Source organism: Haliaeetus albicilla, chromosome Z (assembly GCF_947461875.1).
Source record: "Haliaeetus albicilla chromosome Z, bHalAlb1.1, whole genome shotgun sequence".
Classification (NCBI taxonomy): domain Eukaryota; kingdom Metazoa; phylum Chordata; class Aves; order Accipitriformes; family Accipitridae; genus Haliaeetus; species Haliaeetus albicilla.
In genome coordinates this window covers 44,522,241-44,546,548 of record NC_091516.1, presented here as the reverse complement: position 1 = coordinate 44,546,548, position 24,308 = coordinate 44,522,241, and the positions used below count along the sequence as shown (strand labels likewise).

The 24,308-nt window shown below is 40.5% G+C and overlaps 1 protein-coding gene and 1 long non-coding RNA gene across 6 annotated transcripts in view; one reads left to right on the top strand and one right to left on the bottom strand.

Moving 5' to 3' along the window:
- RNF38 (ring finger protein 38) overlaps positions 1 to 24,308 on the top strand; it is a 133,971-nt gene that overhangs the window by 47,297 nt on the left and 62,366 nt on the right. For 3 of the 5 annotated variants that reach the window (XM_069775931.1, XM_069775932.1, XM_069775930.1), the window contains one exon: positions 19,059 to 19,129. The exons of 1 other annotated variant lie outside the window; for it this stretch is intronic. In XM_069775931.1, coding sequence (XP_069632032.1) covers positions 19,059 to 19,129 — 71 coding nt within the window. Of the gene's footprint in view, positions 1 to 19,058; positions 19,130 to 24,308 lie in introns of those variants that run through there. One more of the 5 variants, XM_069775934.1, reaches the window with a different exon arrangement.
- On the bottom strand, positions 2,759 to 24,264 carry LOC104313726 (uncharacterized). The gene is made up of 3 exons (XR_011323154.1): positions 23,632 to 24,264; positions 22,903 to 23,011; positions 2,759 to 4,666 (listed from the first exon to the last, which is right to left on the bottom strand). It is a non-coding gene; the product is annotated as an uncharacterized lncRNA (long non-coding RNA).

Sequence of the window (24,308 nt, the reverse complement as noted above, 5' to 3'; positions counted from 1 at the left end):
TTCCTTGGATCAGGCATTGCAATCAAGGTTGTGCATGCAATCTTTATTTTGGTCCATCCTGATTTTTCTTGGGCAGTGTATTACTATGGAATTTCATTGTTCTGCATTTTTCTTTATGATGAAAGGGTTCGGAATGGAAATGCTCTCTTGAGAACTCCTGAGTAATCTTATCTTTTGAAATACTGGGAAGTGAATGTCCAGTCCAAAAAGTGGGGCTGTGTGGCTATCTGAGTCTCAGTAGACCTCCAGATGGAAGAATCTTTCTGTATGCTGTGAATTAATGAGAATCTGCCTGTATGCTGCTGTCCTGGTTTCAGCTGGGATGTAGTTAACTGCCTTCCTAGTAGCTGGTACAGTGCTATGTTTTGAGTTCAGTATGTGAAGAATGTTGATAACACTGATGTTTTCAGTTGTTGCTCAGTAGTGTTTAGACTAGAGTCAAGGATTTTTCAGCTTCTCATGCCCAGCCAGGGAACCTGACCCAAACTGGCCAACAGTGTGTTCCATACCATGTGACGTCCCATCTAGTTTAGGAACTGGGAAGTGGGGGGGCAGGGGTTCGCCGCTCAGGGACTGGCTGGGTGTTGGTCGGCGGGTGGTGAGCAATTGCCCTGCGCATCATTTGTACATTTCAATCCTTTTATTACTACTGTTGTCATTTTATTAGTGTTATCATTATCATTATTAGTTTCTTCTTTTCTGTTCTATTAAATCGTTCTTATCTCAACCCAGGAGTTTTACTTCTTTTCCTGATTTTCTCCCCCATCCCACTGGATGGGGGGGGAGTGAGTGAGTGGCTGCGTGGTGCTTAGTTGCTCGCTGGGGTTAAACCACAACAGCTGCATATTTTACAGAAGCAAAAGGGACCTTACCTTAAGCCTTAGTATTATCCACCCTACTGATTTTGATCTTGATTAGGCCATTTGATTCCAAATTTTTAACATAGATGGATGGGTGCAACCCAGCTTGTGTTGCTTGAATAGATACTTGGCAGAAAGGTAGATTAACTTTCTGATCGATATTAACAGCAGTGATTTCAGAATCACCTGAAGCAGTTAATTCCGAGTAACTAAGAGGTAAATGAAAACTTGGACTTCTTTGTAACAGTGTTCCTTTACCACAGGTCAGGTATTGAGTTCTGCATGTCTTTAGCTGCTTAAATTGATAGTGTGTTTAAGAATGGAGAAAAGAACGTTAGTCAGAGCTACTTTTTTTGATGTGCTCTTTCCAAAAAAAAAAAGATTCTTTTCTGCTGAGAACCTTAAGAACCTTTGTGAAGAACCTTACGGGAGTTTTTGAAGATGCAAGGATTATCAGAAGGGAAGATTTGAATGAAGTTCAAATTTGTTATGAAAAGCAGGGGATTCAGAATGATTGTACGAATTCATGAGGGATCCATCACTGTTCACTAATCAACACCATCCACATGCAACCTGCAGATCAGGGTTCCCAGAACTACTGCTTGTTGTGAGCTGATAGGCTGTGCCAAAAGAAAGAGAAATTAAGTTCTGTTGTCTGTGCTCACTTCAGACAGATTTGTTACTTACCAGCACTGGAACAAGACTGCGGTTTAGACAAGCAGTCCATCTAAGCTCAAGTATTTGTTCTTAGGTAGCAAGCTTCCAGAGTACCTTTATTAGAGTTACTAATGTCTAACAAAGGCAAAATAAAGGTAAACATCAAATTTTTGTTTAGTTTCTCCATTTGCTGCAGTTTACAAAATTAATCCATTCTATGGCTGACAGGTTTCTAATCTGTGTGTTGGATATGTATCAAAAGAGTGCCTCTGTTAACATTTAATAAACTTGTTAAGACTTGGTAGCCTATGGAAGCAAGAAAGATAGGCCAAAGAACTTCTATATTTTTAAAAGAGAAAAGGCAACAGCATGCAAAAATAGTGACTGATTTAACCATACTGGAAAGGTGCCTTACTGCTGTTCAGTAGCGCAGTGTGGGGTTTTTGCTGACATTAAAGAAGAAGCCTACTTAGCCCTGGAAACTTTTCATCTCCTTCCTAGGGCATATGGTTGTTTTTACAGCATGTATTCAGAGGGGGTTTTCTGTCTGTTAGTATTGCTGGAGAATGTAAAGCGAATTATCTGCCCTCAAAATAAAGGAAGAAATGGTATGATGAGATGAACAGACTGGAGCAGCAGGACATGGTGTTTGGTGGCATTTGCATTAACTGTTGACTCTCTGCCTTTTCAAAAAGATACAGTGAGGTATGATAGGGAAACAATTTAATGTGATTTGTTTGATTTTTTTTAATTTGGAAATTTAATTAGAAGTTGAAGGCCCTAGAAATGAGGGAGTGGTGTTACTTGAAAAGGGAGTTCTTTGTGTAGATGAAGTATGTGTCTAATTCCCTGGTAGCTGAGCTGGTAAGAGTACAATAGTTCCCTGAAAAACAGAAGAGAGCGTTCAGTTTTTCATAGCTTTTTTCCCAAATTGTGACATGTTAGATGGAATTTTTCCAGTGCAACATTTGGGAAGACTTCAGAAGAAATAGTCTGCTATCTCTGAGGTCCAGGACAGACAGAAATGCATTTGGGCTGGTTAGGAAAGTCTCTTGGAATATTTCTTCATGAGAAATTTTCTAGTTATGTAACATGCTCTTGGGATTTGAAACTTGGCAGAGGCCTGGACTCTTGTGCCAGTGTTCTGACTTACCATTCCCATGGAAATCCATTTCAATTAGAGTAAAGAAGAGCGTTTAAAAATCAAAGTAATCAAAAAAGAAATCAGGATTCAGAAATGCTGGAAATTGAAAGCAACAAACGTGGTGTTTTCTGCATATCTGGTTGCTGGCTGATTTACTTGTAGTTTTAACTACAGGTTACAACTGTAATAACTGTGTCCTGTATTTGCACTGGAGCTAAAATTAGGAACTTCGTATACCTGACGATGTCCTTTCTCCTCAGAACAGACAGTGTGGAAGAAGAAGGTTTTGGAAATGAGCATAGTGTGGACAAGAGCAAGTGGCATGTGGATGGTGACAGGGGCTGGGAGCTGTGGAGATGCCTAGCCAAAGGTAATTAGAGGGAGCAGTTGGGAAAGGAATACCAAGATGGGACGAACTATGTGGTAGTGCATCTTAGTTTTAAAAGACAGAGAAGAAAAAAAGAGTCAGAAAAAATTGCAGCATGTCCCCATGGGAGGCACAACAAATTAGCATAGAATTCCTGTGCTGTAAAGCTTGGTGTAATTTGCTTACTGGATGATACTCCAAAAAAGCAGAACCTGGTTTTCCAGAGAAACATTCAGATGTGGAGATGTCAAATTTGCCTCTTGTTTTCTCAGAATCTTTGCCTCATTGATTACAATGATACTGCTGCTTGCGATAAAGTAAGTTGAGGTTCCTTGGAAAGTTTCTTTCTTTGTGAAAACCCTATCAGATTGAGACATGATGTATCTAGAAGGGGAGGAAAACTGTGATATTGTGGAATTGAAATCTCTATTATTACTATGTATTTTCTATTATTACTTTATAATGTCTATATTACTGAATATTTCCTTTAATTTTTAAAAAAGTTGATGTGGTGTCTCTGGCTGCTAATGGCCTTACTCTGCACATATAAGAAAAAGGGACATAAATAAAACACTGAATGTTAACATGGTTCCTTCTTGGAAAAAAGACTGGGACAAATGCTTACTAATTGGAGTGAGACCAAGAAGGACAGGAAGAGAGAAAGTTATTTCTTCGACCATCAAATATATATTAACTTCTTCATTTTGTTTGGGCAAGTCACTCCTACTGGTTATTAATGTAAGTTGCAATAGTAAGCACTTAATCAGCTTCAGGGAGATGGGGGTTGTGGAAAGCTCTGTCACATCCCAATTTCTCAGGACAACGACTCAGGTTCACCGATTCCCAGGTCAGGATTGAGGTGAAACAGCACCAGGGATCCTTTAACTCACCAAATGCAACTTTTATTCACTTGCAAGAAGAATTGGCATGAAATTACGTCAGTAAACTGTGTAACATGGGCTAACCATATGTCACCAAACATATACTACAAGCCTTGCTTATTTGGGGATCACTTCAGGGAAGAGAATAAGGAGAGCCCTCCCCTTGAGTCACGAGGTTCAGAGTGGACACCCTTGCTTTCTAGACTTCTCCTCAGAGAGGAGCCTAGGGACAGCTGGATCCTCTCCTAGTCCCAGACTTGGTCAGCGGGAGAGAGAGAGAGAGAAGACAAAGATTTCACCAGTCCTGGGTCCAGCGTTGGTCCAGCCAGTTGAGGGGTCCAGTTCCAGAAGGGTGTGTCTCCCTGGGGCCCTTTTATAATCTCCTTGCCCCTCCTTCGGGCGGGCACTCAAACTCATTAGACTTATTAGGTGTCGTGCACAGTCTGTGCATCTAGAATCTTCTTGACTTTGGTGCATGCGCAGTTTGTGCTTTCAGGACCTTCGGGAAACAGGTCGGTGAGCTTGGGGAGTAACTTCTCCCTCCCTGCAGACATGACCATTGTTTGACCTTTCTTCTTGGTGCATGCATCATGAAGATGATTTCTGTATCAGCTCTTCACACGGCTGCTCAAGATGGGGAAGTTTGGCTTTCGAAAAGTGCAGTCTCACTTCCATGGGGCCCTGTCTCCCAGCTGCATCTTCCTGTCATTTGTGCAGCCTCAATGTTTCCAGAGAAACCGTCGTCTTTACCAAAATTCTGTAAGGAATGTTTGAGACATTAACTGTGCTTCCGTCAGGCTGTCACAAGCTCATATGCAGTAACAAAGTACTACTTTGGCTTCTCTGGCTTCTCTCCGAGACCAATTTTAATTGTATTAGGTTTTCCCATTTTAGTAGGTGAGCTGTCTTTAGAGAGAGGTTGGGCTTTCCCTTGAAATAATTTCCTAGAGATGGCTTGATCATATGCCTTTAACCATGCTTTTGGAATTGATCCTGTTTCAAACAGGTATTTGCAAGGTCAGTTCCTAAGTAGGCAGTGCCTCATGGTTACCTTTTGCTTTATGGCTAGATTGAACATGCAGTGAAAATTTAAAAAAAAAAAAAAGAGGTACATTTAAAATTTTGGTTCCAGGATTTCGCTGACATTGTTTCATGATAAAAGTAGGAAACTGGAAAAAGTTGGTCATAAATGCATGCTCTGGATTGCTGTTTCCTGTCTGTGTTAAAGGCTGCATGAGTCAGACAGCACTCTGACATTTTTACCACTGAAGCTTTCTCTTCTCCAGGCTAGACTGTGTGGAAGCTTTAAGGCTTTTTTTTTTTTTTTAATTCCCTTAATAAAAAATTCTTTGTATAAATTTATGCTGGGTTTGGTGGGTGATGCCAGAAAGAAACAAGAGGGAAGCAACAAGCTAAGGTTTAGAGTTTAATGTTTAAAGTTGTGCTTCTGTGTTTGTTTTTTGTTGCAATGATGACAACAAGTTTATGTTGTAATGGTGACAACAAATTTAAGCCAAAGAAAGCACTTTATTCATTGCATCCAAAAAGAAGTTGCCAGACAGTTTGTATAAGCAGTCTTTGATTTTTCAGAGTCTTAATGAGATTCTCAAGAGAAGACGAATTTCAAGAAAATCAGTTTAATAGTCTAGTTACAAATAGAGAAGAACAAATGGCTTGAAATTTCAGATAGCTTTTGAAAAATAACTTTCAGGAGACTCAGAAACTCAAGACAGCTGAATCTTCAAAACAATTAATATAAAGTCCTGCAAGGATGGGAATAGAGCAGTATGAAGGGTATCCATGTGCCCCTATTTGCTCATACCTGGCTTTTAATGCAGTTGTGTTGGTTGCTTCAGCTCCCACACAGCTGATAATAAAAACTGAATTCCATGACAAGATTAATTTATTTTTTTTAATGCTTTGTGGCTTGCCAGTTTTATTTTTGTGTTCTAGGATTGATTTACTTTCAGTAAAAGTCAGCCTTGAGTTATTGAAATACTTGTTTTCTTTCCTTTTATACCTATTTAAATATGCTTTTAAGTAACTATGTTTGGATATCTTTTGGGCTTATGGTACTGCTGTTAGCTTCCTTTTGTAAATTAACAAGAACAGGAAGAAAATTTCCTTCTTTTTGGTGGATACTGAACTTCCTGAAGGAGAGGCTTTATCTGAAAAGGCACTGCTGTGTTTTGACTCCTGGATAGTATTTTCTGTGGTGGCTCTCACCCCAGTATATAGCTGTATAAATGAATGTTACGCTTCACTCTGGATCGGCATCAAAAGTGCATACACAGGGTGAGAGCATTCTCTACTGCTCTTGTGCAGGAGGACACCTGATGAAATAGCCACCAGGGAGCAGCAGGGGGATTGTGTAACTAACTGCCAAGCAAAGCTGCCACAGGGGCCAGACACCATAAACTGGAGATGCTGTCAGAGTGTGTTGGCAATAGTGTCAGTCTTTTACAGATTTTTAATCCAGAAAATGAGGTTCTTTTTCGTTTGTTAATGAATTATGAATTCCTTTTGATACCTATCAGAGATAATTGTAGTGTAGGAGCTGTGAATCTTAATGTGTAGCAGAGGAGAATAGAATGGAAAATAAAACACTGCTTGTCTTTAATCTCTGTGTCTCAAAGCATCAACCTTTGTCTCTCAAGTATCACTTTCTGTGTAGGTAAGTCTTCTAAGACTCCTGTAATACAGCAGCTAAGAGGAAGTATGTTTTTGTGCTGTAGCAGCAGAGGTAGAAGCTACAATTTAGGCTGATACCAATTCTTCAGAAAATAATCTCAGAATGACTTTGTTATGAGAGAAGATCTAAGGACAATACTGCTCAGACAGGAGGAACTGATTCTTGTGTTGTACATTTGGTTCAAGCACCTGACTGCCAAGTCCAGTGAGAGTAACCTTTTCTGAATCTGTAGACCTTGACCCCAGCAGCATGGAAATGATCTGCAGAACATATGTATAGATAGATCGCCCCTTAAGAAACATGAGCTGATTGTGGGAATAAGGAGGTTTTTGGAAAATTGTTCCTATCCCCACACAAAGGTTGGCATATGTGTTAGGTGGTATTTCTATATGTCCAGGGAGTAGTTGAGGTGGTTTAGATTCATGTATCTTTTATCAGTAATCCCACAGGCACTTTTATTTCTTTGCTTTCTTTTGCAAATACCCTTTTAAAAAGGGTAAAAAGGAGGACCCTGGGAATTACCGACCAGTCAGCCTCACCTCCCTGCCTGGTAAGATCATGGAACAGATCCTCCTGGAAGCTATGAATAATCATATGGAAGACAGTGAGGTGATTAGAGACAGCCAACACTGCTTCACCAAGGGCAAGTCATGCCTTACTCATCTAGTGGCCTTCTACAATGGAGTGACTGCATCAGTGGACAAGGGAAGAGGTACAGATGTCATCTATCTGGACTTCTCTCAAGCCTTTGGCATGGTCCCACGCAACATTCTTGCCTCTAAATTGGAGAGATTTGATGGGTGGCCTCTGGCCCAACATCCATGTGGAAACCAGTAACAAAGTGGTGTCCCTCAAGGATCCATACTGGGACCAATACTATTTAATACCTTCATCATTGACATAGTAGGATTGAGTGGAACCTCAGCAAGTTTGTGGATAACACCAAGTTGAGTGGTGCAGTTGATAGGCTTGATGGAAGGGATGCCAAGGGATGCCAACGAGACAGACCTTGACAGGCTTGAGTGGGCCAATGTGAATGCCTTAAAGTTCAACAGGAACAAGCAGAAGGTCCTGCATCTGGGTTGGAGCAATCCCCAATATCAGACTGGGGGTTGAATGGATTGAAAGCAGCCCTGCAGAGAAGGACTTGGGGGATAGTGGTGGATGAAAAATTGGATGAGCTAGCAGTGTGTGCTTGCAGCCCAGGAAGCCAATCCTATCCTGGGCTGCATAAAAAGAAGTGTGGCCAGCAGGTCGAGGGAGGTGATTCTCCCCTTCTACTCTGCTCTCATGAGACCTGACCTGTAGTACTGCATCCAGCTCTGGGGTCCCAGTACAAGAGACGCATGGACCTGTTAGTGGGTCCAGAGGAGGGCCACAAAAATGATCAGAGGGCTGAAAGACCTCTCCTGTGAAGAAAGGCTGAGTGTGTTGGTGTTGTTAAGCCTAGAGAAGAGAAGGCTCTGGGGAGACCTTATTGCAGCCTTTCAATACTTAAAAGGGCGCTTGTAGGAAAGATGGGGGAGAGACTTTTTACTAAGGCCTGTAGTGATAGGACAAGGGACAATGGTTTTAAACTGAAAGAGGGTAGATTTAGGAATATAAGGAAGAGAGTTTTTACTATGAGGATGGAGAAACACTGGAACAGGTTGCCCTTTTTTGGGTATTGTGGAGAATTGTGGGTGTCTGTAAAAGGAACTAGGCCTTAAGCCTCATTGTTTTAAGACTATTTGCTTTGTTGCATAAGACTATTTATATTAGACATATAAGTAATGATTAGAAATTGGTTTAGGGAAGATTAATAGAATGCAGGTACATATAAAACAATATCTATGAGTTGCTTAATTGTTTATAAGACTCTCGCTTCATGGCTGGCTTAGAATCCAGTCAAGCTGAATCAACAGAGAAAGGATCATACATTTTAGACCTAAGACATGAGAGTAAGTGATTAACTTTAGAATAAGATAAATTAATAACATAACCTGAGTAGTTTTCTTGGAGACCCATAGTTACCTCTGAAGTGTAAGAAGATAAGTGATGAAGGTGACCGGACTTTCTGCCCCTGACCACCAATCCCAGAAGAACTAAGACATGAGAATGGAGAATGGATGAGATAATATGATGGATGATATCGATATGAGAACAGAGAATCAACTGGAAAATTACAGAGACTTTGGATTAGGACAATGGGTGGCAGAAGTGTATAAAAGATTTGAAAATTTTTGGAGGGTTGCCATTCACTGCGGTGGTGGCCCAACTCTGAGTTGTGAATAAAGCAAACCTAGAGAAACCCATGTGCATAAATTCTTTAACAGTGTCCTGTCATTGGAAGTGTTCAAGGTCAGGTTGGATGGTGCTTTGAGCAACCTGATCTAATGAAAGCTGTTGCAGCCCATGGCAGGGAGGGTGGACTAGATGATCTTTAAAGGTCCTTTCAAATCCAGACCATTTTATGTTCTTTGAAATTAGCTTGTGCCCTATTGAATGTAAACCACAGTGAATTTCCCTGGGGACTACTTGAGCAGTCATCTGATGCAGGGCTTGCGGTTGCAAAATTCTTAAATGGTCTCCTAGTCTCGATTTACTTGCATGTTTGACACTTGAATGAGATAGCAAGAAACAGTGTGATTTTTATGAACTCAGTTCATCAGAGACAGGAGGATACAAAGATAACAGAGAAGGAATGGTCTAACTCTATCCTGTAATCAAACTTATCTTTGAACAGCTTCTATTTATAAACAGTGTATACTAAATACTTATGATAGAAGTTTTACACTAGAGTGGCAAAGCAAATGGGAATGATGTTATAAACAGTGTCATATTGTATCCAAATTGAAGAAGTGGCTTTTAGATTTATATTTTGAAGTAGGCCTTGATTGAAAACTAAAATGCCATTTGTGGGGGGATAGTAGAAACCTGGTAACAGATGCATAATTCTAGCAGCATTTTTTCTTTTAGAATAGCCTTATAATAACAGATTAGAACTTCCTCTATGGTATCACTTTAGGAAAATCACTTCTTAGTCTCAGATCATAGAAGTTGTCCTCAGAATAGAAAGTGACTTCCTACTTTTGGCCCTATAGTTAAATAGCTTATTTGACATAAATAGTGCTTTTACCTTACTGCTTTACATAGTTGGTTTTTGCCTGTGTCATATTATTGCAAACCAGACATAACAACCTGCTAACAGATTTTGTTGACACTTTGCTGTGTAGTCTCATCAGTTACACTCCATCTCCTGACATTTTGAGTACTAAGAGTTCTGGTAAAATAGTGATAATGTGTTTATGCGTGTAAAGTACTTCTGCATTAACCTAATTTCCTGAAGGTATTATTGCTGCTGTAAAATTTTTCCCTGGGTGACTTCTTGCTGAACTGCTACTTGAATAAGCAGTAAAAAACTGATCCCCAGAGCAAAGCATACAGCTGTCAATAAGCTTAGGGGAAACGTTCCTTGCTTTTGTATGTGCACTGTAAAGATATGAAAATAACAAATTTTAAAATACTAGTTTTGCACTTGCATGAAATCCAAAATACAATCTGAGTAATGTTTGAGATGAAAAAAGGTAACAGTAAGGACTTACTTCTGATGTGTTTCAATATTTTTTTAAATAACAAAGTTGAATGTTGAAGAATGTTCCAAAAGTCTGTTTCTCATGTACAATAATTTCATTTTTGTAGGGAGTTTTACAGTGCATAGAGACAGAGTTTATAAAAGTAGACATGAATTCCCTAACACCTTTGATGTCAAGAATTCTTTAAATGTTGGCAGAGATGTTCATTTTATTTGAAGCCTGACTGAATGACAGTTATTTGCCCTAGGCATGCTGGTTATATATATGGTTTATGCATATAAATCTTGTGTGGAAATTATTTTAATAATTTGGCAATAAAACTTTATATGCTCATTGAAAGCCTTTGCTTATCCAGTAATGCTGCATTGTTAGTTGAGGAAAAATTTTCTGATGTTGTACTTGATATCTGACTTTAGCTGCAAATCTAGGGTACATGGGCAAGCATGTTGCTGATGGGTTGGGTCCCTGAGACACTTTAGTGTGGAAGTGACTCAGATTTCCACACAGACATGTGCTTACCTTAAAAATATGCAAATCCTTTCAGAATTTGGACCATGCAGCGTGAAGCTGGATGGCTACCAAAGCAGTGGCCTCTCCCTGTGTGAGACTGCTACAAAGGGGGTGAAACAGTGTGGTCAAGCCTGTGGGTTACCAGTCCATCTGAAGCATAGCTGTTCCCACTCTTCACTAGAAAAGATGGAGCTGCTAAAGTTAATGCAGAAGGAGGAGGGCAACAGCTAGGCCACAGTGGTTTCCTCTATGAGGTGATGGGGCCATTATTATAAGTTTGTTTGCAAGCACAGGAAAAGAGTGTGTAGCTGGGGTTATATTCCAACCACTACTGTGAGGGCCATTTTGTGGACAGTTCCTGGAGTAAGCAGTCCAGTTTGTATTTGTAAATTTAAATCATTACATTTAAATCAGATGTTCTTTGTTTGAAGTATTGAAGTATTTATGCAGACTTGTAGAGAGAGACACAGCAGAAACCTCAGGTAAAAAGTTCCTTCTTCAGTACTGATTTATAGATGAGCTTTGTTTATGAAGCTTAGAGGCCTGCCTCAGTATTCAGGCCTTTTGCTGTGTTAAAGTAACTTTCTTTGTTCCTATTTTAAGTTCTGCCATTGTTAAAAATATATCAGACATTAAGTTTTTAAAATACCAAGTCTTTCCTTTAGGTTTCTTTCCTGTTCTCCTAAAACATCTGAGAGGTGTCATTCAGTCAGGAGTGTGACTGGAAGGTCTACCTAACTTACATGAAATAAACATGGGCCCAGATTTCATTGTGAGTTTACAGTTGTATCATTTTCATCCCATTTCCTGCTGACTATTAAGCATGCAGTGTGTTTTCCTGATAGCTGAAGGAAAAGCTGAGGGAGCTTTTCTTGCAGACTCTTACCATGTTTTCCGATGCTTAGAAAAGAAAAGTTTTCACTGGGTATGTGGAATTGAGGACAGCATCCCTCAGCTGGGCATTATGGTGAGGAGAAGGGGCTGGCAGGTTTACCAGTGAGGCTGATGAGACAGCGGGTGGACAGGGGAGACCACAAGTCAGAAAATACCAGCAGACCTATGCTGTCTGCAGTTGAACAAGAGCATGGATTTCTTGGCAGGCAGAGGAAGCACGAGGAAGGGGAGAAGAGAAGTTTAGGAGGCATTTTACTTTTTTTCTTGTCTAGTGACTTTAGGCTGCTTCCTGGCTAGGATGTCATCCAGAGCCTCTTAGATATGTGTACTATACGCTCAGGAGTTGCTTAAAAGTTAACAATGGTGTGCCATATCACAGAAATGAAAAATATTAGCTCTTCCCAGTATGTAATAAATTCTTGCCACAACAGAAGTTAAAATGAATGCAAACCTCTGGGAAACCTGGGGAATTTCAATTTTTTTTAATTTATAAAAAGAAGAGTGGAGGAAAAGAAGGAAGAATGGCAATTCTAACATGCATTATAAGCAGCTTGCACAGCTGCAACCCCCAGGCAAGATACAACATATTTCTTCTTCATGGTCAGAGTTGTATGCATAGGAAGAAAAAAAAATTGCTAAGTGCTATAATACAGTTAATTTGTAGCCATCTCATACCTGACCAGCCCAAGTAGCTGTATCATTTCTTGAACTCACCTCTTAACTTTTTCATTGTAATAGCAAAATACTCTGTTTACCTGTTAAGTAACTTCTTCACTGCAGTTTGAAAGACTCTTGAATTAGAAGGAACATCTAAAATCTAAATAGTGTGTCGCAAACAGAGGAGTATTGTTGACTAGCAGATGATGGACATCTGCAGGAGTGGTTTGCATTACTTTCTTTTGGAAGTTTAGGCTCCTGGAACACCTCTTGATTCTTTTCCTTGCATCTTTTCAAGTAGACTGGCCATCCATGGTTGTATCTCACCAGAATATATATACTCTACTGAACTCACAGGCTTTTTAAAGGGACTGGTTGATTAACAGTCTAAACTCCCTCCAGTTCAGACTTTGTTTCCATGCATTTGCTACTTTGCAAACTCTAGCCTGCAAATCTAATACTTACCCCAGAACTCTTCTGATTATGTGTCCTGGTTTAATCCCAGCCAGCAACTAAGTGCCAGGCAGCTGCTCACTCACTTCCCTCCCTCCCCCCCGCAGTGGGATGGGGGAGAAAATCTGGAAAAGAAGTAAAACTCATGGGTTGAGATAAGAACAGTTTAATAGAATATAAAAAGAATAAACTAATAATGATAATGATAACACTAATAAAATGACAACAGCAATAATAAAAGGACTGGAATGTACAAATGATGCACAGTGCAATTGCTCACCACCCGCCCAATCAACGCCCAGTTAGTCCCCGAGTGCCGATCCCCCGCCCCCACGCCCCCCAGTTCCTATACTAGATGTGACATCACATGGTATGGAATACCCCATTGGCCACTTTGGGTCAGCTGCCCTGGCTGTGTCCCCTCCCAACTTCTTGTGCCCCTCCAGCTTTCTCGCTGGCTGGGCATGAGAAGCTGAAAAATCCTTGACTTTAGACTAAACATTACTGACCAACGACTGAAAACATCAGTGTTATCAACATTCTTCTTGTACTGAACTCAAAACATAGCACTGTACCAGCTACTAGGAAGACAATTAACTCTATCCCAGCTGAAACCAGGACATTATGCAAGTTAGTGAGGCTCAACAGCACCACTCTAAAGTAAGTTTAGTAGTACAGGTGGCATACACAGATGTTTTCCTAGTCAGACTGGTGCTGGGGAGGGGAGGCAATGAGTGTACTAATCAGTATCATTCATTTAAGCGATGAGATACTTCCAGTAGCTCTGAAATGACTGAATTAAAAGGATTGAACTACCACCTCTTTTTTCCCTTGGACTAGCATTGTGTAAGTTTGGACTGTTTAATATTGGCAGGCATGAAGCAGGCCATTCAAACCTGATGTTGATTCTCATTTTATTACAATGGACAAATTAGGCAGAAACCATGAAATTCTGAAGATTCTTTTTGCTGTTCAGTTTAATACATGGGTTTAGAAGGAAAACAATCCCTTTCCTGTCATAGCTGGAGAGTGCAGCACTCTTTCTTTCTTGCTTATTACAAGAACTGATGTTCTTCCCGGAGTTTAAGACATAATGTTAAGCAAGGTATCTCACTTAGACTTCAGAAAGCAAGTGTGTCGTGGTTTAAGCCCAGCCGGCAACGAAGCACCATGAGGCTGCTCGCTCACTCCTCCCACAACCCCAGTGGGATGAGGAGGAGAAGATATTAACAAAAAGCTCATGGGTGGAGGCAAGGACAGGGAGGGATCACTCACCGATTATGTTCACAGGCAAAAACCAGACTCAACTTGGGGAGAAACCAAAATCAATTTAATTTGTTACCATTCAAATCAAAACAGGATAACAAGAAGTAAAACCAAATCTTAGAACACTTTCCCCCCACCCCTCCCTCCTCCGAGGCTCAACTCCACTCCTGGTTCTCTCTACCTCCTCCCCCCCAGCGGCACTGGGGAACAGGGGGTGGGGGTTGGTGTCAGCTCATCACAGGTTGCCTCTGCTGCTCCTTCCTCCTCAGGGGGAGGAGGACTCCTCAGCCATCCTCTCCTCCACCGTGGGGTCCCTCCCACGGGAGACAGTCCTTCACGAACTTCTTCATATAGAACTGCAGCCCATGGGAAGGACTCACGGGAAGGACTCACGTTGGAGAAGTTCATGAAGGACTGTCTCCTGTGGGAGGGACCTCCACGGTGGAGCATGGGATGGCTGAGGAGTCCTCCTCCCCCTGAGGAGGAAGGAGCGGCAGAGACAAGGTGTGATGAACTGACCCCAACCCCATTCCCCGTCCCGCTGCATGGCCACGGGGAGGAGGTGGAGAGAGAACCGGGAGTGGGGTTGAGGTGGGAAGGAGGGAGAGGTGGGGGGAAGGTGTTCTAAGGTTTGGTTTTACTTCCTAATATCCTTGTTTTGCTTTGATTTGTGGTAAATGAAATTGATTTAGTTTCTTCCCCAAGTTGAGCCTGTCTTTTGCCTGTGACCATAAGTGGTGAGTGATCCCTCCCTGTCCTTATCTCAACCCATGAGCCTTTCTTTATGTTTTCTCCTCAATACCACTGTGGCCGGGGAGGGAGGAGTGAGTGAGCAGCTTCATGGTGCTTTGTTACCGGCTGGGCTGAAATCATGACAATATGTTATCCCAGAGGCGATAGCAGCATCGCTGATGGGCTCAGCCTTGGCCAGAGGCGGGTCTGACCTGGAGCTGGGGAAACTTCTAGCAGCTTCTCACAGGATCCACCCCTGTGGCCACTCCTCCACTACCAAAACCCCACCATACAACCCCAAAACAGAGTGAAAAATAATTTAACTGCATTTAAAGTGGTAAAAGACAAATTGAAGTTTGTCCTTGAGTCTTTGAGACTTTGTATATCTCTGTACTACATATAGATAACATGTGTACACATGCCCACACATATATACACAAGCACATATGTGTGCATCACTTGAAGGGCATTACTCTGTACCCTGTCCTGATACTATTAATGCTGAAGGGGTGGCTGATCTGATGTTTCATGGATGCCTATGGTCTTTTAGATGTGTCTCAGCATAAATTGAGGCTACAGTTTTGTCACCTAGGTATTAGAAGCTGTGAGTCTGAGTGAACAAGCTGACTGTTACAAAGTGCCCTGTTACTTGCACAGCAGGGAGACTACTTTGGATCCCAGGAGAGAGAGTTCAGGCTAGGATGTTGCTTGAGGAGATGATGGGCCTTAGACCTCATAGTTGCACCTCCTGAACACTGCAGCAAGGAAATGCATTTGGGAACATGCTGTGGGCAGTGGCCCACATGCCACATTCTATTTCTTACATAGGAGTCTTACTGGCATTTTTCCCCACTCAGTCAGCTTTGTAGCAGAGGTAATGCTTCAGTCAGAATTAAAGCCTTGCTTGTAATAGCCCTAGGATCTGCTAGCCCTAAGGTGCAATTAGTCTTGAGCTGGTCTGAAATTCAGTGTAAATTTGGGGATATGAAGGTAGTAACTGAGTTTTTACCTACTGCCTGCAGTCAGGGCAATGTAAATTGGTTTGTAGTTCCTTGCAGTCCTCCAGCATTGTTTCCCTGTTAAACCACAGCTGAAAACTGTTTGGTGATGCAGATTCTGACTGTTGATCTTCCTTGCAGGTGGGTGAAAGATGATTAACCTTTCTTCAGGTCTGTCTCGGTGTAATCTCTTTCTCAGAAAGAAAATGCTTTAAGAACATGATAATTATTGAAAACTGCCCAGTTTGGAGGGGGGGGGGGGCTGTTAAATAAAATTTAAAAAGTCAGGCAAACTAGGATTTCCTGTCTGTATAACTCAATATTATAGATTGCACTGTTGTGGCACAGAGCCTTTAGCTGGTAATCCTCTGTCTCAGTGTCCCCAGATCTGTTACCTCTGCTGGCCCCATTCAAGGGACTGTATTATCAGTGCTGTCTTTCAAAGAAACCCTTTTCCAAGGCTGCTTTTGGTGAGCTTGTTGGTGAGATTAGCCACCTCGTTGGTGTGAAGCAGCCACGATGTCTGTAAAATCTTTACTTTTGACAGTTAAGGGATTGTGTCTTCTATCTTGCTATTGTACTGTAGGGTATTAGTAAGTAGTTGACCAGAAATGAAACAGATATGGCATGAAGATCATGAAAGACGCTGGGTTTAATTTTTTTTTTTTTTTTAAGAAAGCCTTGCTGTACCCTGTGCTAACTGCATTTGCTTGTCTGCAGCTCTGTTTATAGAACAGTTGAGTATGATTGAAACATGTAGATAAAACCCAAGCTAATTTTTTTCTTGGTAATGTAGATATGTTAGAATTGAAGCTATGGCAACATGAAATCTAATGGGATGCCCAGGTGTCCTGTGTTGTACTTACTAACTTAAAGCTGTACTATTGCAGCTGTGTTGCTGCTGCTGGTATCCCTTATAGCTAGAACAAAGCCAATTTATCATTGTGATTGTCTATGTGATCACTGTTCTTGTAAAGCCTATAATGTAGCCTGTAACACAAGGTCCACATTTATGAGTTTAATTTAGTAGAGAACAAGTTTTAGGTGATGTTGAGGTTAGACGTAGGCACTGCACCATCTCTGGAAATTTCTTTCATTATCCAAATGCATAGATGCCCAAAACAAGTTTATATGTATTTGCTGTAATTTGACAGAACTGAACTATTTTCATTATTTGCTGCCTGTCTTTTTTATCTTAGACTAATCCAAGAGGTCATATTTTACTTCAGTTCTGCCTCTGGGGTAACACTGTGTTAAGGATAAGGCTCGACATCTTTCTGCCCATTACCCCATAACATTTTTAGCTTGCCTTTCAGCTTGAATTGATTCCAAACTTCAAGGAAGCATATGGGTGTTCCTAGTGAAAACACTTGTGTTTTGTACCAGTCTAAATCAAATGGGAAGGGAACTTTGCATGTTTTGAACAGTTTAAAACTGACCCTCTTTCCCCTTTTCACCCTGAAACTTCAACTATATAGTGATTTCTTCTTTGTTCTCCCTTCCTACAAAAATACACACTATGAGCATGCTGTGCTGCTGTTCAAGGTAGAGTCAATGACCCCTATGGCAAAATAACTTCCTTTTTCTGAAGTGGTAAGTCAAAAAGAAGCTAATTTTATGAAGTTCTGTGTTTGGGGCCAGATTTTTTTTGTTGTTGTTAGATACAAGAATAATTGTCCAAAAATCAGCTTGTGCGTTTGTGGGGTTTTTTAAATTGACAGTTTTGTCTGAAGAGGCCAGCTAGCCAGCTAACTCACTAAGAACTCAGGAATTCAGTCTTTACATCAGCATTGACAAAAGTTTCACCAAGGAACCTAACTGGCATTCCTTATGTAATTTTATGACATAAGTCTTGATTATGCCTTGGACTGTATACTGATCAATTTACAGAGGGGAAGTCCAAAATTATCAGTTGGAGGTTAAGTGATTTTTTTAATTATTTTTTTTTCTCCCCTCAATGAAAAGAACTAAATCAATTTTCATGTTTGCCTAAGAACTATAAAAAGAACTAAATCAGTTTCATGTTTTTATGTGTCTTGTTGATTGTGTTACAATCAGAAAAGGCCCTCAAGCTGTCTGTTGTTGATTTTTGTTTTCCAGTATTCAGTTTACTGCTTCTTTCTCTTCTCAGTACGTTATTTCTTAAACTTTGTTGGTGGCTTTAAGGTAACTCTGGCTTGTCAGAAGTGCAGAGTAGTGCAGAAGTGCAGGTGAATTCTCAGAAGCCAGAGTTCTGCTGCATCATGATCTCCAGCAACATTTTAAACAAACAAAAAAAGTCTAAACAACAACAGCCTATGGCTGGCTGCCTGCTTAAACAATTATCTTCTTTGATCAGTTCTGTCCAGGTCCAAAACAACACATGGACTGCAAAGCTTTATGACAAACTTTCCCTGGGGAATTTACTGTAAATGTTACAGAATAGGACTACTAACATTTCAAAATTATAACAGAAGGACCACAAGAAACTTGTGGAGAAAAGTTCAACGTAGATCTTCTGTAAGGAAAATCATGAGATGGTGTAGCTTTACAAATCAGAGTGGTCTTTTCTCCTCGCTTCTGAAGAATTGTTTTGCTCAATATTTGCAGGAAGAAGTCATCTTAGGGAAGCATAAATTCAACAATAGCAGTTACCCCACTCCTGTACTTTCTGAGCAAGGAAACAGCACATTAAATAAAACTTTACAGTGTGAGTAAGAGTTCTGTAAATCTGTTTGAGAATCTGTATGGATAGAGTCAAACATTAGTTTTGTCTTCCTCCTTGGCCAGAAGTCTCAGGACTGGGGTAAGCCTTTGTAGAGATGTGCTTTTTTTCCTAGACATAAAGAAAACTGTGGAAGGACCTTAAGCAGGCAAAAATTCCACTGTAAACAAGAAGGGGTATTGTTAAAACTTTTCTGCTTTGACCTTGGATTTTTCCACTCTCTTATTCTTAACATAGCACTGGAAAGTGCTGTTTTGTGGCTACCCAGGGTGCTGAAATTTTCTGTAGTAAAGGATATGGGACAGGGCTCCACTGCCTAAACATGAAGTGTGTAGCTTTTCCTTATTTATATGTGTGTGTATGTACTTCACTGCATATGTTTGGTTTAGACTGATGAACTAGTTCTAATTTTATTCTGTTAAATGTTTAGAAAAAATATATATGTGAAGACATTGTTGGTAGACTGTGCAAAATGTGCCTCTGATGCTTGTTTCATTACCAGAATTGCATGCATGACTTGTCAGACATAGCTGTTTGGCAACTAAATCTCTCTTCTGTGTGGGGAAAAAAAGAATGTTTGCTAAATTTGTCTTTATTTTTAGCTTTCACTGGAATTGGGTTATCATTTTAATGTTTTTTTTCTTTCTCTCCCCCCCCCCCCTTTGTAGGTAGCATTGGTACATCCTTTCAATGCCACTCAATCCATCAAGATCATATTTGTAATGATGACGGTGACAAGGTGAGGCTTACATAAATGTTTCCTTCACAAGATGCATATGCATTGGGGTTTTTTATGTATTGCTTTTACTATACAATCAGGTATAGCAGCCAGTTTTCAGGGTTACTGTTTGAACTGTCTCTAGCATATTAAGAAAAATATTTTACTCAAGACAATCCTTTAGCCAGTTAAGGAGAAATTTGTCTTTAGTACTGTGCTTTTCTTTTTGCTTGTATTCCTTTGGTATTCTAAACATTTGTGAATTGCCATATTGACACCCTCAGTTAACAGAGAAAGCAATGGTTTTGCTACCTTTTAGGTAAGGTAGGATGTCTTCTTGCTTCTGACTTTAGAGGTTAGAGCCTAGCTAAGTGTTCAAAGGCTTTTTGCAGTAGCTGTATTTTCCTGTTTTGGAGCAGGGAACTTAAGATTTTATAGATAGGAAGCTTCTGTTCAGTGCTGCAGCCTTAAAATACCAACCTGTCTAGTAGTGTGCAAGCATTTTCCTAACCTTTTTTTGACACATGCTCAGATTGGCTTGCTTTGAGGCAGTAGAGTGCTGGCTGTTAAATGTTCAACGATATTTGGATCAGTACTGTAAGTGTGGCATACAAAGGGAAAAGTTTTGACATTGAACTGCTTGTGAGACTTGCTTTCATGTTCTTGTTATTGTTTATGGTTTTACCTTAAGCCTCACTGTCTGTAAATAATGCAAATTGATTAACATTAGTTCAACATGTAACATGTATCACATTGTTTGCAAGTATGCCACTTTATAGTAAACTAACTTTTTGGCTTGACGTGCCTGGAAAAGGGCATGTATTTGTCAAATTTTAAATGATCTTTCTTGGAAAGTGTGGCAATGCTTTGGTAAGTGCACAAATCCATGTGTTTTGAAATAGTGGATCAAGTTAATTTTATAGTTGTTCCAGCTTATCCTAGAGCTAGATTCGTTTTCAGTGCAAGTTTCTTTTACTGCTCTGCTGCCTCCTTTTTTTTTTTTTCCCCTCTCACTCTGTTTTCCCTCCTTTTTTAAAAAATTTAATTTTATTTTTAGGTACCATCCTAGATTTGGGGGCTGGTTTAACCTACAGGTATTAGTCAAACATGCTATCCAGAAGATGGCTAAATTATTTTAAGTTTCCAGTTGATTAACTGGTTAACTATTTTCAATAGTATTCACTGCTTTGGTTTTGGTCCTTGTGCCCTCTGTTCCTGGAAGATTCTTTGGTAAAGAGCAGGTGGGGGAAATGTCATTTCAGAGCCATCCTAGTGCACCAACTAAACATTGGCATTCCCTTTTAACATTCTTCCTTTTCTGTCATTACATGGAAGATCACCTCCGTGTTTGATTGTCTTCCCTTAGTTTTATTTCATGTCAGGGTAATTAAAACTGTTTTAAGTTTTGTTGCAAATTCTGTTTGTTAGGTGCTTCACAGGTTTGAGGGGAGGGAGTAGGAAGGGGTGTGGCAGCTTACGTGCTTTAAATTTCAGAAGAGTGCATAGCCTTTTGAGTTGTTTGGCACACTACCTGCCTCCATATTGATAGAGGAACTGGGCCACAACTTTACTTTTTTGTGTATGTCAGGATGGTGGGATTCTGCACCAAATGAGAATTCCCAACTGAAGAGCTGACTAAAGTGGAGCTAGTATAAAAAGCAGAAAGAATGTGTTTTAGGTATATTTCAAAGATATGTTTTCCCTCAAAAGTCAATTTTATTTGGTAAGAGCTTTTATTTTTCTGTGAGAATACATGAAGCTGTTTGCCTTGCATTTTATAGGAAATTCTAGTTGATCCCTTGATTAAAATGACCACTTGTTTGGCAAAACAGTGAACAATCTTCAGAACAGACATCGATGTTCTTCTCAGATACGCCACTGAACTCTGTGCTCTTGTTTTGAAAGAAAAGATAGAGCACTAATGCTCAGTTAGTGTCCCTGGGGGGTATAGGCCGACTGGATGTCTGTTGTTCTGTTTTTTAATTTTTTGAAGGGCTTGTGTATATGGATATACTTTTTTTTTTAACCATAAGTAGTGCTTCCTAAAGCAGTTGGTTACAGTACTAGGGTACAGTTGCAATTCTTTACCACTCTCTGCTTGTATTTCACATATGCCTATGTTTTTGTGTCAGTTTGTGAACTGGTTTTTAGCTTCCAGTGTGAATTACTTTGAAAAAGAGAGTTCTGATTTATTCTGCCATTACTAAGAGACAGCATCTGTTCATTTTGGTAGGAATATCATTTAAAGGTGAAATGCCTGATTTCACTGATTTATTTATCTAAAAATTTTTATTAATTGTTAGACTTTTTTGTATTCATACTAGAAACTTTATGAAAAGCATGCCTTCAGAATAGTTTGGCATCTCTTTGATTATTCAATATGCATGTTTCAGTGAAATAATTTACCACTCTGTGCCTGGCTGTGTGTGATCAGTTTTTGCATTACAGGAGAAATGTAGAGGATATTATTTGACTCGCAATCTGCATATATTTTACAGTAGGTTGTCCACAAGCCCAGCCTTCATTTCCTGGACAACAGCATGACAAAAGTTCTATACCACACATGCTAAGGGAATGTTGCAACCTTAATGAAAACAATTCCCCGGCTTCCAACCCAATTACTTGATTTTGTTGACTTGGCACATGAGAACTTGAATTCATGTTCAGTGACATCAGCAGAAAACCAAAGTCTAAGATTTTTCATGTGTGGCCTCACTGCATTAAGGATGTGTCATTGTTGAGAGCATTATTGGTAGTACCAAGAACCCGTTTAATTTCGTAGCACCGAAACCAGTATTTTGCCTCTTCTTTTATAAAAAGATCTATTATAGCACAGATACAGAGTAAATTTCCCATTTTACCTGGTTTTGCAAAGTTGTTATAATTGAGGTACATCTTAAAATAATTGCTGCTTTGGAGGTGGGAGCTTTTAAGCCTCAGTGCATGAGTCAGGGGACCCTTTTTACATGTTTGTAATTTCTTGGATTTTTCTTTGAAGTGTAACATGCTGTATGTGTTTAATACCTATGATTTTTAAATGAATGAAATACTTAAAGCTGGAATTGTCGTTCTTAAAATATTAAATAACAGAACAGAGTAAATTTCTTTACAAAGCACAGCATTTAAGGAATGGTATTTGTAACAGGGAACTATTATTCCTTGGAATATTACTTCGCTTTAATGTCCAAGCAGTGGTTTCCTACTAGAGTAAAACAGAAAGATAGCTGCAAGTATATTATCCTGCAGAGCCTTTCAATCATATTCAGTTTATTTAGCTTTAAAAATACTTTTTGTCCTTTGGGTGCTTGTTTCACCAGTGGTGTACTTTCATTAAAGGACACTTGCTCAATTTGAAAAGAAACTCCAAAGATGCAACTCTTAACTACTCCTGGGACATCTCTTTTCAGAGACGTCATCAAGTTACTTATTCCTTCGTTCTCATGCAGTTAAAAAGCAAATCAACCACCCAGTAGTAATTAAAAAATAAAAGCACCATGGGACCAATCCAATGGCATTTTTTCACTACCATTAAGGAGTTGGAAATTACTATTATTTCTAAATATTTACCTTGCTTTACTCCTTTTTAGCTTACTTTCAGTTATTTTACTTTCATAGTATTATTCCTATTAGACTTGCTTTCTTATAGAATGTAAGGAATTTCTTTTTGCTTGGTACTTATGACCGAAATACATAACTACATGATTTGATTCACTATTTCTAACCTTTGAATTTCTTAGTTATAGTTAGTAGATCTTCCATTTCTTTAGTAATTTCTTGTTCCTGAACTTACTCACGTTTGTCTGTCTCAATGGGCACCCAGTCCTCAGTCTGTAATCCAGAGGGCTGTCAACTCTTCAAAAAGATGTTTTTCACAAGAGGGGAAGTATTTTACAAGTTCTAATTCTAAAAAAAAAAAGATCCAGTTCTTTGTTTTCCTCTTTGGATTGTGCAGTTAGGTAGGATAAGCCTAACAGACTCATCCATAGCTGAACTCAAAATTAATCAGGAATTCAGATATTTTAAGGGCCATCACACATATTTATATGTGCTCTATAAAATATGATTATATGCGCCTCTTGTGGGGGACAATATGTAGAAAAATGGGAATATTAGAAGGAATTTCTTTTCCCCTCTCCACTTCCAAAACTGGAAAAAAATTCTTGTCCAGTTAGGACAGCACTAATTTATTCCTCTTTGTATGTGTCGTCTGCCCCTCCCCCTAGTTAATTCTGCCTATTCTTACTGAGTAGATTCATACCTTTTTCATTTCACATCTGGCAGCTGCAAGAATATAATTTACTGATTTTAAACCACTTTCATGCCTGGTGAATTGTCTCTAACTTTAGAGCATTAATTCTTTGTATCTACAGCAGATGGTTTATTTTGTTTTCCTGGATCACATTTGGGGAAACATTTATTAGACCGAAGTAGAGAGAATGGAGGTAGTTTTGATAGGTGGAAATAGTTAGGGTGATGACATCTTATTTAGGGGGAACAGCTTAAGTAAATCAGTTCTTCGATACCTCATTTGTTCCCTTTGCTGAGCAGTTCTGCATCAAGAGATAGTCTCCCTGTAGCACTGGTAGCAAAAGGTTGATCGTGTTGCTCTGATGACTCATCAGAGGTCAGGTGACGTTGCTCACGTGGGTTCTGTTGACTTTTTCTAGTCGGTCTCACCCCCTCCTGCGCATCACGAAAGCAGATGAAAATCCAGAGCCCCTAAGTATGAGCTGAGCAGACGTCAGGCGGCCGTTGTTGAGAGGCTCGATGGCTTTTATGATGCTTCGTTTTTGAGAAGAGAGCCCCTAGTGCCCCCCGTTCCGGCGAGTACCCCGCCGGTGGCGGCAGCACGTACGCCCCAGGCGCGGCCCTCCCGCAGGCCTGCTTCCCGCCCGCCTCTCGGGGTTCCTTCCTGCCGGGCCCTTCAGTCTCGCGCTGCCCCGCAGGCTCACCCGCAAGCTGCCGGCGACTGGTCGCTCCGTTTCGTTTAGAGCGGCGGCGGGCGGAGCAGCGGCGGGGCGGGGAGGCGCCGTCGGAGCGGGAATCCGCCTGGCCCCGCCCCCCGAAGGGACCCGGCGCAGGCGCAGCCCCCGCTGCTGGGGGGACAGCACCCACCTGCGCCCTGCTTCCGGCCTTGCCGCTGCGCGGGCAGCGGGCGCGAGGCGGGGCGCGGAGCGAGAAACCGAAACTAAAAGGGGGC